Source organism: Fulmarus glacialis, unplaced genomic scaffold (assembly GCF_000690835.1).
Source record: "Fulmarus glacialis isolate BGI_N327 unplaced genomic scaffold, ASM69083v1 scaffold51586, whole genome shotgun sequence".
In the NCBI taxonomy this organism is placed as follows: domain Eukaryota; kingdom Metazoa; phylum Chordata; class Aves; order Procellariiformes; family Procellariidae; genus Fulmarus; species Fulmarus glacialis.
This window is the reverse complement of record NW_009217238.1, coordinates 1-12,356: the sequence shown is the minus strand read 5'-3', so window position 1 is coordinate 12,356 and position 12,356 is coordinate 1. Positions and strand designations below refer to the sequence as shown.

At 36.3% G+C, this 12,356-nt stretch overlaps 1 protein-coding gene across 1 annotated transcript; it reads left to right on the top strand.

The window, feature by feature from the left end:
* Positions 1-1,621: 1,621 nt before the first annotated feature.
* TSSC1 (tumor suppressing subtransferable candidate 1) lies at positions 1,622-6,747 on the top strand (the record flags this gene model as incomplete). The annotated part of the gene is made up of 3 exons (XM_009579574.1): positions 1,622-1,758; positions 5,124-5,291; positions 6,564-6,747. Coding segments are annotated over 3 exons (489 nt in total), but the record flags the coding sequence as incomplete, so codon positions are not given.
* Between the last annotated feature and the right edge of the window lie 5,609 nt (positions 6,748-12,356).

Sequence of the window (12,356 nt, the reverse complement as noted above, 5' to 3'; positions counted from 1 at the left end):
CCGAAAGGGTTGTCAAGCCTTGGAACAGGCTGCCCAGGGAAGTGGTGGAGTCACCATCCCTGGAAGTATTTAAAAGATGTGTAGATGAGGCGCGTAGGGACATGGTTTAGTGGGCATGGTGGTGTTGGGTTAACGGTTGGACTCGATGATCTTAGAGGTCTTTTCCAACCTTAATGATTCTATGATTCTATGATTCTATTTGTACTTGAGGAAGAATGGTTCTAGAGGAGTAGGTTTGGCCACAGTGTTATATCACTCATGTGCAATACATAACCTTGCATGCTGGGAATTCTACATTTTTAAAAAAAAAAAAATGAAAAATTTTTGGAAGACAACACATCTTAGGTAGCATTGTCTTCAGTGATGGAAGAGTTGTAATTTCTAGATTGGTAATCTGAAGTCTAAATAAATACGATATTCTTAATGGAACTGTAATAGTAAAAAGTTAGCAAAATACAGAAATGGATATTGATATCATATACAAATAAATTTAAGCAGTCTTGTATTGACAGCATATTTTTCTGTTGATATCCGTTAAAGTTTATGTAAGCAGTATGTATGTTTTAGTCTTTTTCATCCATCAAAGTGTAATATTTCTGCTGAGAAATCTTCTATTTAATAGAATATTTTATGATGTGTTAGGATTTAGGTAAAGGAGAAAAGTGATCCAACAAGATCCAGCACAGTAATCTGCTTTTGTGAAATCCATCTTTATGAAACATTTTGAAATGTGAACATAGTGCGCAAGATGACCAAATAAGTCTGCTGCCTGCCTAGCCATTTGAAATTTGTATAAATCTTATATCTGATTAAAATACAAGTATTTTGGTTTTCCTCCCCCCCTGCTTCAGATATTAAACAATCAGTTTCAGTAAGTGATTAGAAGTATAAGTAATTTGCAGTGTTTGCAGCTTCATTTTTCCCCATGCTCACATGGAATTGGAGGATAATTTGCTGTACAACTTCAAAGAGAAAGTCGATTACTTTTTGTCTTCTTTTCATTAACTATGGAGATGCAGAGCTGTCTGCTCAATGACATGCAAGTCTAGTTTTCAAACTGAAACCTTTAATTCTCACAGATTGTAGATCTAGTACCTGCTATTATTTTAATAGGCATGTATGTGATGACATGGGCACTGGGGCCTTGATTTTTTTGTTTTTAAAAGCTACTATACATTTATCGAAGGGTCTTTGACGCTATAATTCTGTTCCTGCAGATAAAATTTGGCATTTTGACATGAAAAAACAGTCTTGTAGGACTGTTCATGAAACTAAATGGCTGTGTTTATTTGTCTGAGGCAGCTACAAATTTGTGCAATGTGCCCTTATTGTCTATCTACTGTTTCAACAAATGATATGAAACTGTTTATTTTAGCTTATAAAGTAGAACAGTACATCTGATATTTCTGAATACATTACACTGCATAAGCCTTTGTAAAAATTACTTTGTGAGATACAAAATCAGCTCTAGCTTCTAATTTTTTCTGTTTTTTATCCTAGGATTTTGGTAGCCTGTTACACTTGGAACAATGGGCTATTGTGCAGTTTTTGTCTTCAGTGGAACTAATTTCATTTTAGCTTTACATTTAGAAACATTGCCAGCTTTGTTTCATTATTTTAGCTCTCTAGTTCTGCAGCCTTGGAAGGGAAAGGACAATTAAAATTTACTTCTGGAAGATGGAGTCCACACCACAATTGTACACAGATTGCAACAGCCAATGATACCACTGTTCGAGGATGGGATACACGAAGCATGAGGTAATGAGAAATTGCAGTCTTGTTCTCTAAAAAAAACAATCTCCTTTGGAGATGGATTTTTCATTGCTCCTAACATAATTTTTTTAATTTTTTTTTTTTTTAAAGATTAGAAATGTGGCAAAGCTATCACTTATAAAAGGAATGGTTGGGCTTGCGTAGTTGATATATTTACAATTTAGTAAAGGGGTTTTTCTGGTTTTTCCCCTCAGCTTCAATTCTAACTTGTATATTGAGTTTTACTGAACTATGTACTAGTCTCAAGATGATTTATTCAATACATAGGCATTACTTGAATGAAGCTGTTCTGTAATTCAACCTGAAAATGATTTAACATCAGTCCTGACTGTACTATGAACTGTCTTCATAGCATACTATTTAATGGTAACTTTAATCTCTGAAGGTAATTCACAGGGTAAGTTCACCCTTCACTTTTCCGATTTTAACAAATAGTATACTATACTATATTAAAGATTGTAGCATGCTAGTTATATGAAACTACTGAATCTATCAAAATCAAAACCAAATCAATTAAGGCTTTGAATATACCTAATAATGTGTTTTCCCCCTGCTCCATTGTGATTTTGATAAGCAAAGGAGTGATGTTGTGCACATCTGTTGCCATGACTACTAAAGCCTGTGCAAGCTTTTTTAAGATACGCTTTATCCCCTTAGCACATAGTAATTTATCACTAAACCGAGAAGACTGATGTCTTGTAATAACTTTTGTTGCCTTAAAGGGGGATGACTTTAAATTTAGTTCTATGGTTCCTGCCAGCTCAGGGGTGTAGCAATAAATCCCCATGTTTGCCAACCTTGTGTGTTTTTGCCAAAAAGGTTTATTTAATTTAATAAACAAAAGCTAAAAATGCAAATATAATAATTAAGTCACTTCCAGTACGCTTGTCATCAGGTTTGAAAGTCCTGTTCTTTGCCCTGTAAAAGGATATATAAAAATCTAACTTCATATATATGTGTACAGTTTCATTTATGAAGACTCTTTTAAATGAAGCATACAAGAGAGGAAAGAAAGGTCAAAGAAGAAGGGTGGTTATTTTTTTTTAAGTTGCTTTTTTGTGATGTTTTTGTAATTACCCTATTCTTAACATATAGCATGCAGACCTTAAGATTAAAGCTTGTGTTTCTAAGTAGGAAATGTTAAATACTGTGAAGTCTGCTTCATGGTCTGTCTCATTAAAAAAAGCATCTCTACCTTGCATTAAGTGAATACTCTGGGTAACTGTTATGAAAGATAGATAGTCCAGATATTAACAAGATCAGGTAGCTTGGTTAACAAAAGCAAACCCCACAATTCTAATTACTTTAAGTGAAGCTCAGATTAGATAGCCCTTGAACCAACTTACAAGTACTAGGCTATGCCAAAGAGCTGTTTGCAATGCACTTGAAAAATATGTGCAAGAAGTCTCATCTGCAATTACACTGTAATATGTCTAGAATGATGTGAATATTTGATAATGGCTGGTTAGGCTAGAGGTAGGAGTTTAAAGTCAGGGCAGTATAAACTGTGGCAGTATAAGAAGTAAAAAATGAGAGGAGAAAAAAAAATCAAGGACAGAAAACTGTTATAGCAGCAAAGAGAGGAGAGATACTAAAGAAGTAGCTAGAATACCTACTTCTGCGGAGTGTGATTATGATAGCTGTAAGATAGAAGGAGTGAATGATTTTGGACATAGCAAACAAAGAAGGTGTGGGGGGAAGAGGTTGGTGGGAAGACTCCTAGACTAGGCTAGGAAGCACTCTTTGTCAGAGAAGAGCTTGTGAAGCAGAGAAGACAGACACTAGGCTGAATGGATTTAGAGAGAGAATTGAATCAGGAAAATTCAGACTCCAAGAATAAATTCTAAAAAATGTGGAAGAAGAAGAATATAAGAATGTGGAACCAGTAGCTGGAGAAAATATTCATGTGGCCTTAATGTTATGATGGAAGTGGGAAATTCAAGGTAGGTATTATTGCTGTAGGTAGGACGATAGAATGAAAGAAAAGAATATTCATATTTGGGAAGGAAAGGGATCAAGTGGTGGGAATAATAGTTAAGTTGGGCTAAAGGCTTTCATGGTAAGTACTACTCAGTGGACAGTGGTATTTCTTTTTAAGCCCTTACATGTTCATGAGCAATGCAAGAAGTGCAAGAAAGAAGTGAAAAGTGCAATAAAGGAGGAAAGAAGTGTTTTGTTGCTGCAAGCATGCTTGAGATTTAAAAATTTTCCCATAAAGATGTTTCAAGAAATTAAGAGGAAATGTTGAATTCAGATCCCAGAATACCTGGTAGAAGGGCATACTTGAGTGATATTCTTAACCTCTCAAACTCTGAGCAGAGTGTTGAAGTTTGATATGTAGGTGATATCCTCTATCCCGAGTGACTGCCATAGCTGTCAGGATAGGCCTTAGTATAGGCCTGGTATATTTTGAATCTCTCCTTATGGAGCTATTTTGCTTTGTATTAGTAGTTAGGTATTAAAAGCAAGAGACTTCTCTATCAGGTCTTCGGATGAGAACATGTATACAACACGGGAAATACAAAGTTTTGGTCAGTCTTTTCTGAAGAGAAACATTTTTCATTTAAAAAAAAGAAAAAAGCTCACAAAGTGTTGACAAGTTGTAGTGAAGATTGTAGGAGACTGTTAAATCTAAGCAGAACTTTGGTAGATGGTGGCTTTGAGAATGGGTATGGGAACGGTACAGCCTTTTCATAAAACTGGTAATGCAATAGCGGAAACAAACAAAAAAACAGCCCTCAGTTTAAGAGGTGAAGTACGGAGACAACTGATGGAATGTGATGTTTTGAATAAGGATGCTAGGTTGTTAGCAGTACCACAAATGTTTTCTGAAGTGGTCCACATGCATAAGTATGAGCACGGCTGAGTAGTTTAAGGGCCACAGGTAAAGGTAAGCTCAAAATAGAGCAATAATAAAAAGCTGTTGTTCATAACTCTTGCCTCCCTTGCATCTCAAGTTTTCATATAGGGAGAACTAGATGTCATAAATACAGAATTGGTATAACTACTCGGGTGGAGAAGCTCTTATCTGAAAATATTGTGGTTTAGTAGCAGACATGTCATAACAGTTGTTAGAGAGCTGTGCTAGAATCATCTGGAACTAGTTTCCTTTTAGCTCCAGATGATCCTAATGCAAACAAGGAAAGAGCAAAGCTTCGGTGCAAGCTGAGAAACCTATACAAATCACTGTTGTTAACAGCTGGGATTTCCCTAAACTGTGCACTAGCAATGGGAACTCTAGGTCTGTGGGTGCTAAGGGGATTATGCAAGTTTCCAGGGAAACAGATTTCTGTCAGTGCAGTGCAGTTAGCTTTTTATAGACCATTTAATTTTTTTAATGTGTTTTACAGACAGATATATTGCATAGAAAATGCACATGGACAGCTGGTACGAGACCTAGACTTTAATCCCAATAAACAGTACTACCTGGCTAGCTGTGGAGATGACTGCAAGGTGAAATTCTGGGACACAAGAAATATCACTGAACCGGTGAAGACGCTAGAAGAGCATTCCCACTGGTAGAACAAATTATCTGCATGCTGTTTTGTGGATGGATGGCTTATGTAATTTATTCAGCTAATTATTTTACTGTTTAGGAACAATGCAAACTAACTATGTTTGTGCTATTGTGAATAATCATTTTTCTGCACGGAGGAAAGGTTGCAACATGTGAATGTTCCTTGTGTGATTGTAAATTAAGAGGTTAGACAATGTTAGTCTAATTGGCAAGAAACTGTTGTTAACATTGTTGGAAGATAGGGTACACCTTTGAGAAGCACAGCACAGAACTTGGCTTGTAGGGGCCAGCTGGGACACAGGTGTGCCTTCCCAAATTGAGCCTGATCTGCTGCACCTGATGTGCAGAAGAGCCCTTGAGCTGTTTTGGTTACAGCAGCTGCCATCTATCCTTCTGTTGTCGAATGATGGAAATGCTCAATAATTCAGCCCCACTTTTTTCATGCTCTTCGCAGCCCATAAGCCAAAATATGCAAGTGAGTCATTTTATTCTCTGAGGTAGTATTTAGAGCCTGTATCTACCACTCTGGCCTGTGGCTGGAGCGAGGAGAGAACCTTGTCTGACTTTGGTGGTTAAGAAAAGATGAGCGGTTCGTATTTTATAAAGGTTCGTATTTTGTAAAATTTGCGTTGGAGTAATTCTTGCAAAATAAATCTGGACCCTGAAGCTACTTTGAGGGGAATGAAGATGTGAATTAACAGAAGCATCATTTACAGGTTTTTTTTTTTTTCCAGAAGATTAAAAGAAAAAGAATAAAACAAGAACCGTAAGACATTTGGTATTAACTTGATATGTAAAATGTAAAAATTGAAGAGAAATATAATCCTACCTTTGTTTAAGGGTCTATTTTAAACTTCAGTGTAAGAATGTTGTGAGATTTTTGTTTAACAGGTTATTTCTAATCTGTGTTTTGCTTTGGGGAAATTTTTATATTTAGAACTTAAATATTTATCTGATTTACTAAACAATGAATTGGCATGTACCCTCAAGGAATGATACCACTGAATGGTGTGTTTTGTTCTTTGGATTTTTTTTTCAAAACTTATTTGTTGAATTTTAAAGACACCTCATAGAAAACAGATGACATGGAAGCTTAAAAGCCAAATGAACATGGCAAAAAACAGTCTTTGGAATGAGGCATGTCACTTCTATGTGTACTTACAACATTTAAGTCAAAGATCAATTTTTAGTGCTGTTTTTGAAAAAAATCATTTAACATTGATGTGCTACCTGCCAAGAATAACCTCTTGGTCTTTCTGATTTCATTTTTTAGGGTCTGGAATGTCAGATACAATCATTCTCATGATCAGCTGATCCTTACAGGAAGCAGTGATAGCAGAGTTATTCTGTCTAATATGGTATCAATTTCTTCTGAACCATTTGGGCATATGGTAGATGATGATGAACTAAGTGACCAAGAGGACCAGCATCAAGAAGAGAAGTATGAAGTTTCCTGAGTTTTATGCAGATGCTTATAGTTTGTCTTTTCACTGTAATGGTTAACGTGCTATTTTTTTGCTGACTAGGATTTTTGTGTACAGGCCTTTCAGGTAAGTAGTTCTAATTCCTACTTCATTCTTCTTTACTCAGAGTCTTGGGTGGAGTCCATTCTTTAAATCTGATTGGCATGGTCACTGTATGTTCACTGGTAGGAAGGGGATGGTGATGCTGAGGACCAGTCCTGAAGTCCACTGGATCAGTGACAAGATTCACTTTAAGGGAGCTCTGGATCAAGTCAAGCACATACAATAGTCTGGGTTAAGTGAGAGTTGAAAATCTGCTTTTTGCATTTTCTATGTATGTGTTCTAAACTTTAGGAGATGTTACCAGTCTAATGGTGAGCTTCTGCACAGGCGGAAGAAAGGAAGTATAAATACATTAATTTTTGTAAATTTTGCTCTTAATATTGCTGACTGCTCTAGAAACCAATAACTCATTAGACCAACTTCAAGCAAAACAGAAATTTGTTTTCGAATCTCTTGGTAGAGAATAATGCATGTTATTGCAAGCCTTTGTAAACACCATTCCACTTGGGTGTGTGAGGAATCATGTATTTTGCATGTGAATTTTGGAGGGATGAGTTTTTTAGTAAAGAGTTAACTGAAATGCCAAAATAATCATTTTTCATCGTCCATTTTTGTCTGCTCTCAACTTTTTCATTGTGCAATATGTGATGCTTGTTTTCCTCTCTGTACTTTTTTAGGAATATATACATATGTATATAGGGAGTTCTGTAGATCTCGTGTGGGCTGAGGCTTTCTAATTTTGCGACAAACTTACATGGTGATCTTCAGCAAACTCTTCCTTTACAAAATGAAGATAATGATAGTGAAACTCATGTAAAATATTTTGAGACCAACAGGCTTTAGTCTGTATTTTTCTATTCTTTGCAGCTGTGAATATCCATGTTCTACATGTCTGCACTGAGCAGGTTTTTTTGTTACATTTGTTAATTTATTTTAATACGCAAAGCTGTCTGCAGTGAAATAGGCAGATTACCTCCTGAACTATCTTTTTAAATGAAGAATAGTCAGATGGGATGAGGAACGAGGAAATTACAAAAAAGATCCCCCAGTTACTCATCTGTGTTTGCTAGATGTTTCAGTTAAAATTCTGAATAAAGTTTAGGTTACTTCTCTAGTTGCAGTTTTAAGGTTGCTCTTGCACCTTTATTTTATTAATAAGATGTAGTTTTGCTCCAAATAGTTTTGACATTTTGGCTTCACATAAAGGACTTGGAAGCCAATTTTTTAATATTAAATAAGGAATCTATCCCTTATATAGAATTGGTTAATTTTACATGTACAAAATGTGTCTAGAAGCAATAGCCAATGAAAGTGCCTGGAAAATCAAGGGATCAAATTAAGTACCTAGAAAGTTGCTCACATCAACAGTACATACTTACTTTCTAGAATGTAAGTAAACTACACCATTTTAAATATTTGGTTCCTTACCTTTGGCTGGGGATTGCAATTTATTCTATTCTGGAAGGAAGATAAATAGCATTAATGGACGTGAGAAAGAGACTACAGTTTCCTGCGTGTATATGGTGGGAATGTATTAATACAAATAACATTGCAAGTAGACAGTGTTCTGACAGATGTTGTATAGTAGGTTATCTGGAGTTCTGAATTTCTATTGGCTGTAGACAGTGTAGGTTGCTTCATTAAAACACAAGTGATTGTTTCTAGAATAGAAATTTTTGAAACCAAGAATATGCAAAGCAATACAACAAATACAACACATCTTTTCCTTTGGCTATGGAATGGATGTAAACCACATCATGAATGACTTGGATAGTAATGATGTATAGCTTTTGCCTATTCCCAGAGGCTACAAGAGTATCAATACTGCCTTTGCTTTATAAATATATGCTTTTCAGCTGCTTATCTGTTTGCTATAAAACCTGGGAAAGCATATTAATTTTTGTTACATTTGCTTGGTATTGTGAGAGTCTTGTTTTGGTTTTGGTTGTTTTGGGTTTTTTTGCCCCCCTCCTTGTTATGAGTTGAGCTGGAGGGATGTTTGCAAGGTGCTCACCAGCCTTGAACTGTTGCCAGATGAATGTCTGTTTAGCTCTAAGTGCACCAATGAACCAGGGCATAACAGCTATTGGGAATACTTCTTGTTAGTCAACCTCTTGTGCCAAGTATTTAGGCTTTAGTACCCGTTTCCCTCCTGGAGACCTCTTTGAAGAGTCTGTTGCACCATTCCATGGGTACTGTCTCTTCTGTAAAACACGGGGTTTTATTGTATGGTTTCGTCGGGTGTGAGGTGTGTATGTTTTCTTTGCTTGGGTATGTTCTAGACTTTCAAGAAAGTGTTATAGTCTCATGGGATTCATTTTTATCCTGTTTTGGAGGACATCTGGTTTGCTATTAAATAGCACACAAATCTTGAAAAAGAAAATGTCTTTTTCAGGTGTATCTTGAAATACACCAGGAAGAGCAGGTGTCTGTACAACTAGTATCTCCAGGCAGTCACCTTCAGACTGAGTGACCAAATCTCTCTCAAAAGAAGGTTGAAATATCAAGTGGAAAGAAGAAAAAAGGCTCTTTCCTCATGAGCTACCTATTTTTCACATTCTGAATAAAATAACTTGTAAAAATACTCCTTGGATTAAATATAAAAATGAAGAGTATGTACCAGTTGTATCTTCATTTTTTTTTTTCTATGTACCAAAAAATCCCCATATTTTTAAAATGTTGACTTGTAATGCTATTCTACACAGCTAAGACTTCTGAGATCTTTAAGACTCATGTTAATTTTTAATACATTTTTGACTAAACTTCCTGATTTTTATTGTATTTCTTGGCTGGAGACAAAACCAAATAATCTGTCAGTTTAACCGTTCAATGTTCAACCATGTAGAACTATGCATGAGTCTACCCACTTGTTTATTCTTGCCAGATTTTCTGTAGTAAATGTCTAGTTTTTAAGGCTCACAACTGAAAAATAATTATTTGGAGATAACTTTTTTCTTAAGAAAAGAATACAGGTTCATTGAGTAAAGAATAGACAACAAACCAAAAGTTGCTGTATTCTATTCTTACTGAGGAATTTTTTTTTGAGGTTTCTCCTTTGGGTGTTTGTCCATGTATGTGTTGACATCTTGGGAGTATATATGCTCCCATCTTGGAGACCAGAACACGTTTGCATAAGCAATATAACTAGGACTATTGCAGGAGGTTCTGTCTCGTCGCAATCAAGTGACCTTCAGTTCCTCTTAAGTACTGATTCAGTTCAGAGCAACTATTTTGCTGTCTCTTCCCTCCTTTTTAACTGCTATTGTTGTTTCTCTCATCAATTATAAAAATGTAAGAACAGCCTCCCTGTATCATATCAAAGATCTTCCTAGCCTGTATCATGGTCTCTGATAGTGGCCAAGAGGAAAGATTATCAAAAACAGGAAAAGGAGATGATACTTCCCCTGGGTATGCTTCTAGCCCCAGACTATTTGCAGCTCAGGGACTTTTACTGCCTTCTGAATCATCTTTGGAGACTTATGATTCTTCCCTTTAGGATTTTCTTTTGCCATCAGCCATATTCTTGAGTTTATCTCTTCTCACTAACTTTTTGTTAGTTCCAACATGCACTGCCTTTGTGAAATGTGTCTAGGAGAAAAATGCCAACTGCATTTGTTTTCTTGCACTGAATAAGGAAAGGCTTCAGCGCTTTCTGTTTGGGAAGCCCAGAGCCTCATTGAAAGTAGGTAGTCTAAAAAGAGCATCGAGCTGTCCACAGAGAGGAGGTATAGGCATGTGGCCAGAGGAGGGCTATAGTGTATTCTGGTCAAGTCCCTAGTCTGGATAATTTAATGCACAGTTCAAATATGGCAAAAAATTAGCCGAGAAATGGAGAATGAAATGCTCTACTCCTAGCTTAATTTCTAGCACCTTGATCCAAAGGTAGAAAAAAGTGTACAAAACAAATGAAAACACAACAGATGAGGTGAGTATTTGGGGTGCATTTAGCTTTCATCCCCAAAACAAAGCTGGTGTGCCTGGATAAGAACATAGGGAATGCTTTGAATGCCTCAGTTTGAACAAAACGTTTAAAATACAGTGTCATTTCACATCTATGGATGCAACCGATTAAGGCAGGCTTCTCCTTGGCCTCTCTTTCTTTAATGGTTTTGCACTCTGGTGTTGCAAGGACTTCCTCCCTGCAACGCTGAAGCTGCCTTAATTCCAAAGCTCCTGAAGGTGTCCATCAGTTCCCTTTTAGACATCTGCAGAGCACCGAGAACTGTCTTTTTCCAAAGGGAGGTGGTGACTGTCTTATATCCTTTCTTCATTCCTTGGTCATCCAAAATTCTGATGTTAGTGGATGAGTCTCTATTTGGTTGTATTAAACTAATCTGACATTTTAATTCTACATTGCTATTTCTAGCAATAAACAAAAACTACCAGGTTCTTGCAGCTTAGTGTGACCATTTTTACTCATCAATCAGGATTTCTTTTCTTTAGTTATTGCAACATATTTATTTGCCTTATTGGTTTGAATTTTAAACTCTGTAGGCCTCTGTTTGGTATACTGATGATACATAGCATGAGAAGACCATCTGCTACTTTAAGAGTACCAACAGCAAGGTACATGCTGCATCTTCAGCAGTGTTTTCATTCTTCATAACTTCTATAGCCAGAACTTTGTGACAACGCTCAATTCATAATGGAGGGCTTGCTTTTTAAGAGAAAAAGCCTTTTCTGTATCCATATCAATGAAAAGGTTTGTATGGTCAATAGTATTTTGAGCATATACATCAGTCCTGAAAAGGAAGCCATCCTTAAACTTTAATTTTGCAGAATGAGCTACCAGCTGTCTTTGGGGCTTACAGGCTTAAGACGTCTGCTGTGTTTTCACTGGCAGAACTGATTACTAAGGTCAGTATGCTGCCTTCTCCCTTATGCTACATTTCTTGACGGTATGGTCTAAGCTTATCCTTATCTTTATTAGCTATTGAAGATTGTACCAGAAGTTCACATTAGGAAATTCTTTTTTTTTAGTGTTTTTCCTGAAGTCTTATGTTTCCATCTTTTTCACCATAGATGTTAGCCACACTGTCCTTTGATACAAACAGAACAAGATCTAACACAAGCCTTTCTCACCATTTTGCATTTAAAGCTGAGAGATGTGAAGGATTGGTCTTTCCAGTACAGAGAATCTCATTAAAATAGTGAAGTTTTTAATGAGGTTTTAAGTGTAGGAACATCTTCAGCAATCGGAATGGACCAGAGAGAAAATGGTGGCTGGCCTCTCTGTAGAAAGAGATTTCTTCAAAATTCCATCGAAAGGAGGTTGTGGTTTCTACTTTTTGTGATAGAAATGTGGTTTGGAGCCTTTTGAACGGTAAATCATGTGGTTTCACCATAATACGTATGAACTGTGTGATCTAACATACACTTTTGTATACACATCCATGACTTCAGGAGAGTGAATTGTCAGCATTGATATTTTGAAAAGTATTTGCCAAACGACCATGATAAGGCAGGGTTTCAGGGTATTTTCACACAGCTGACAATAGCGTTAATTTTGATGATCATGGAATCATAAAATCATAGAATCA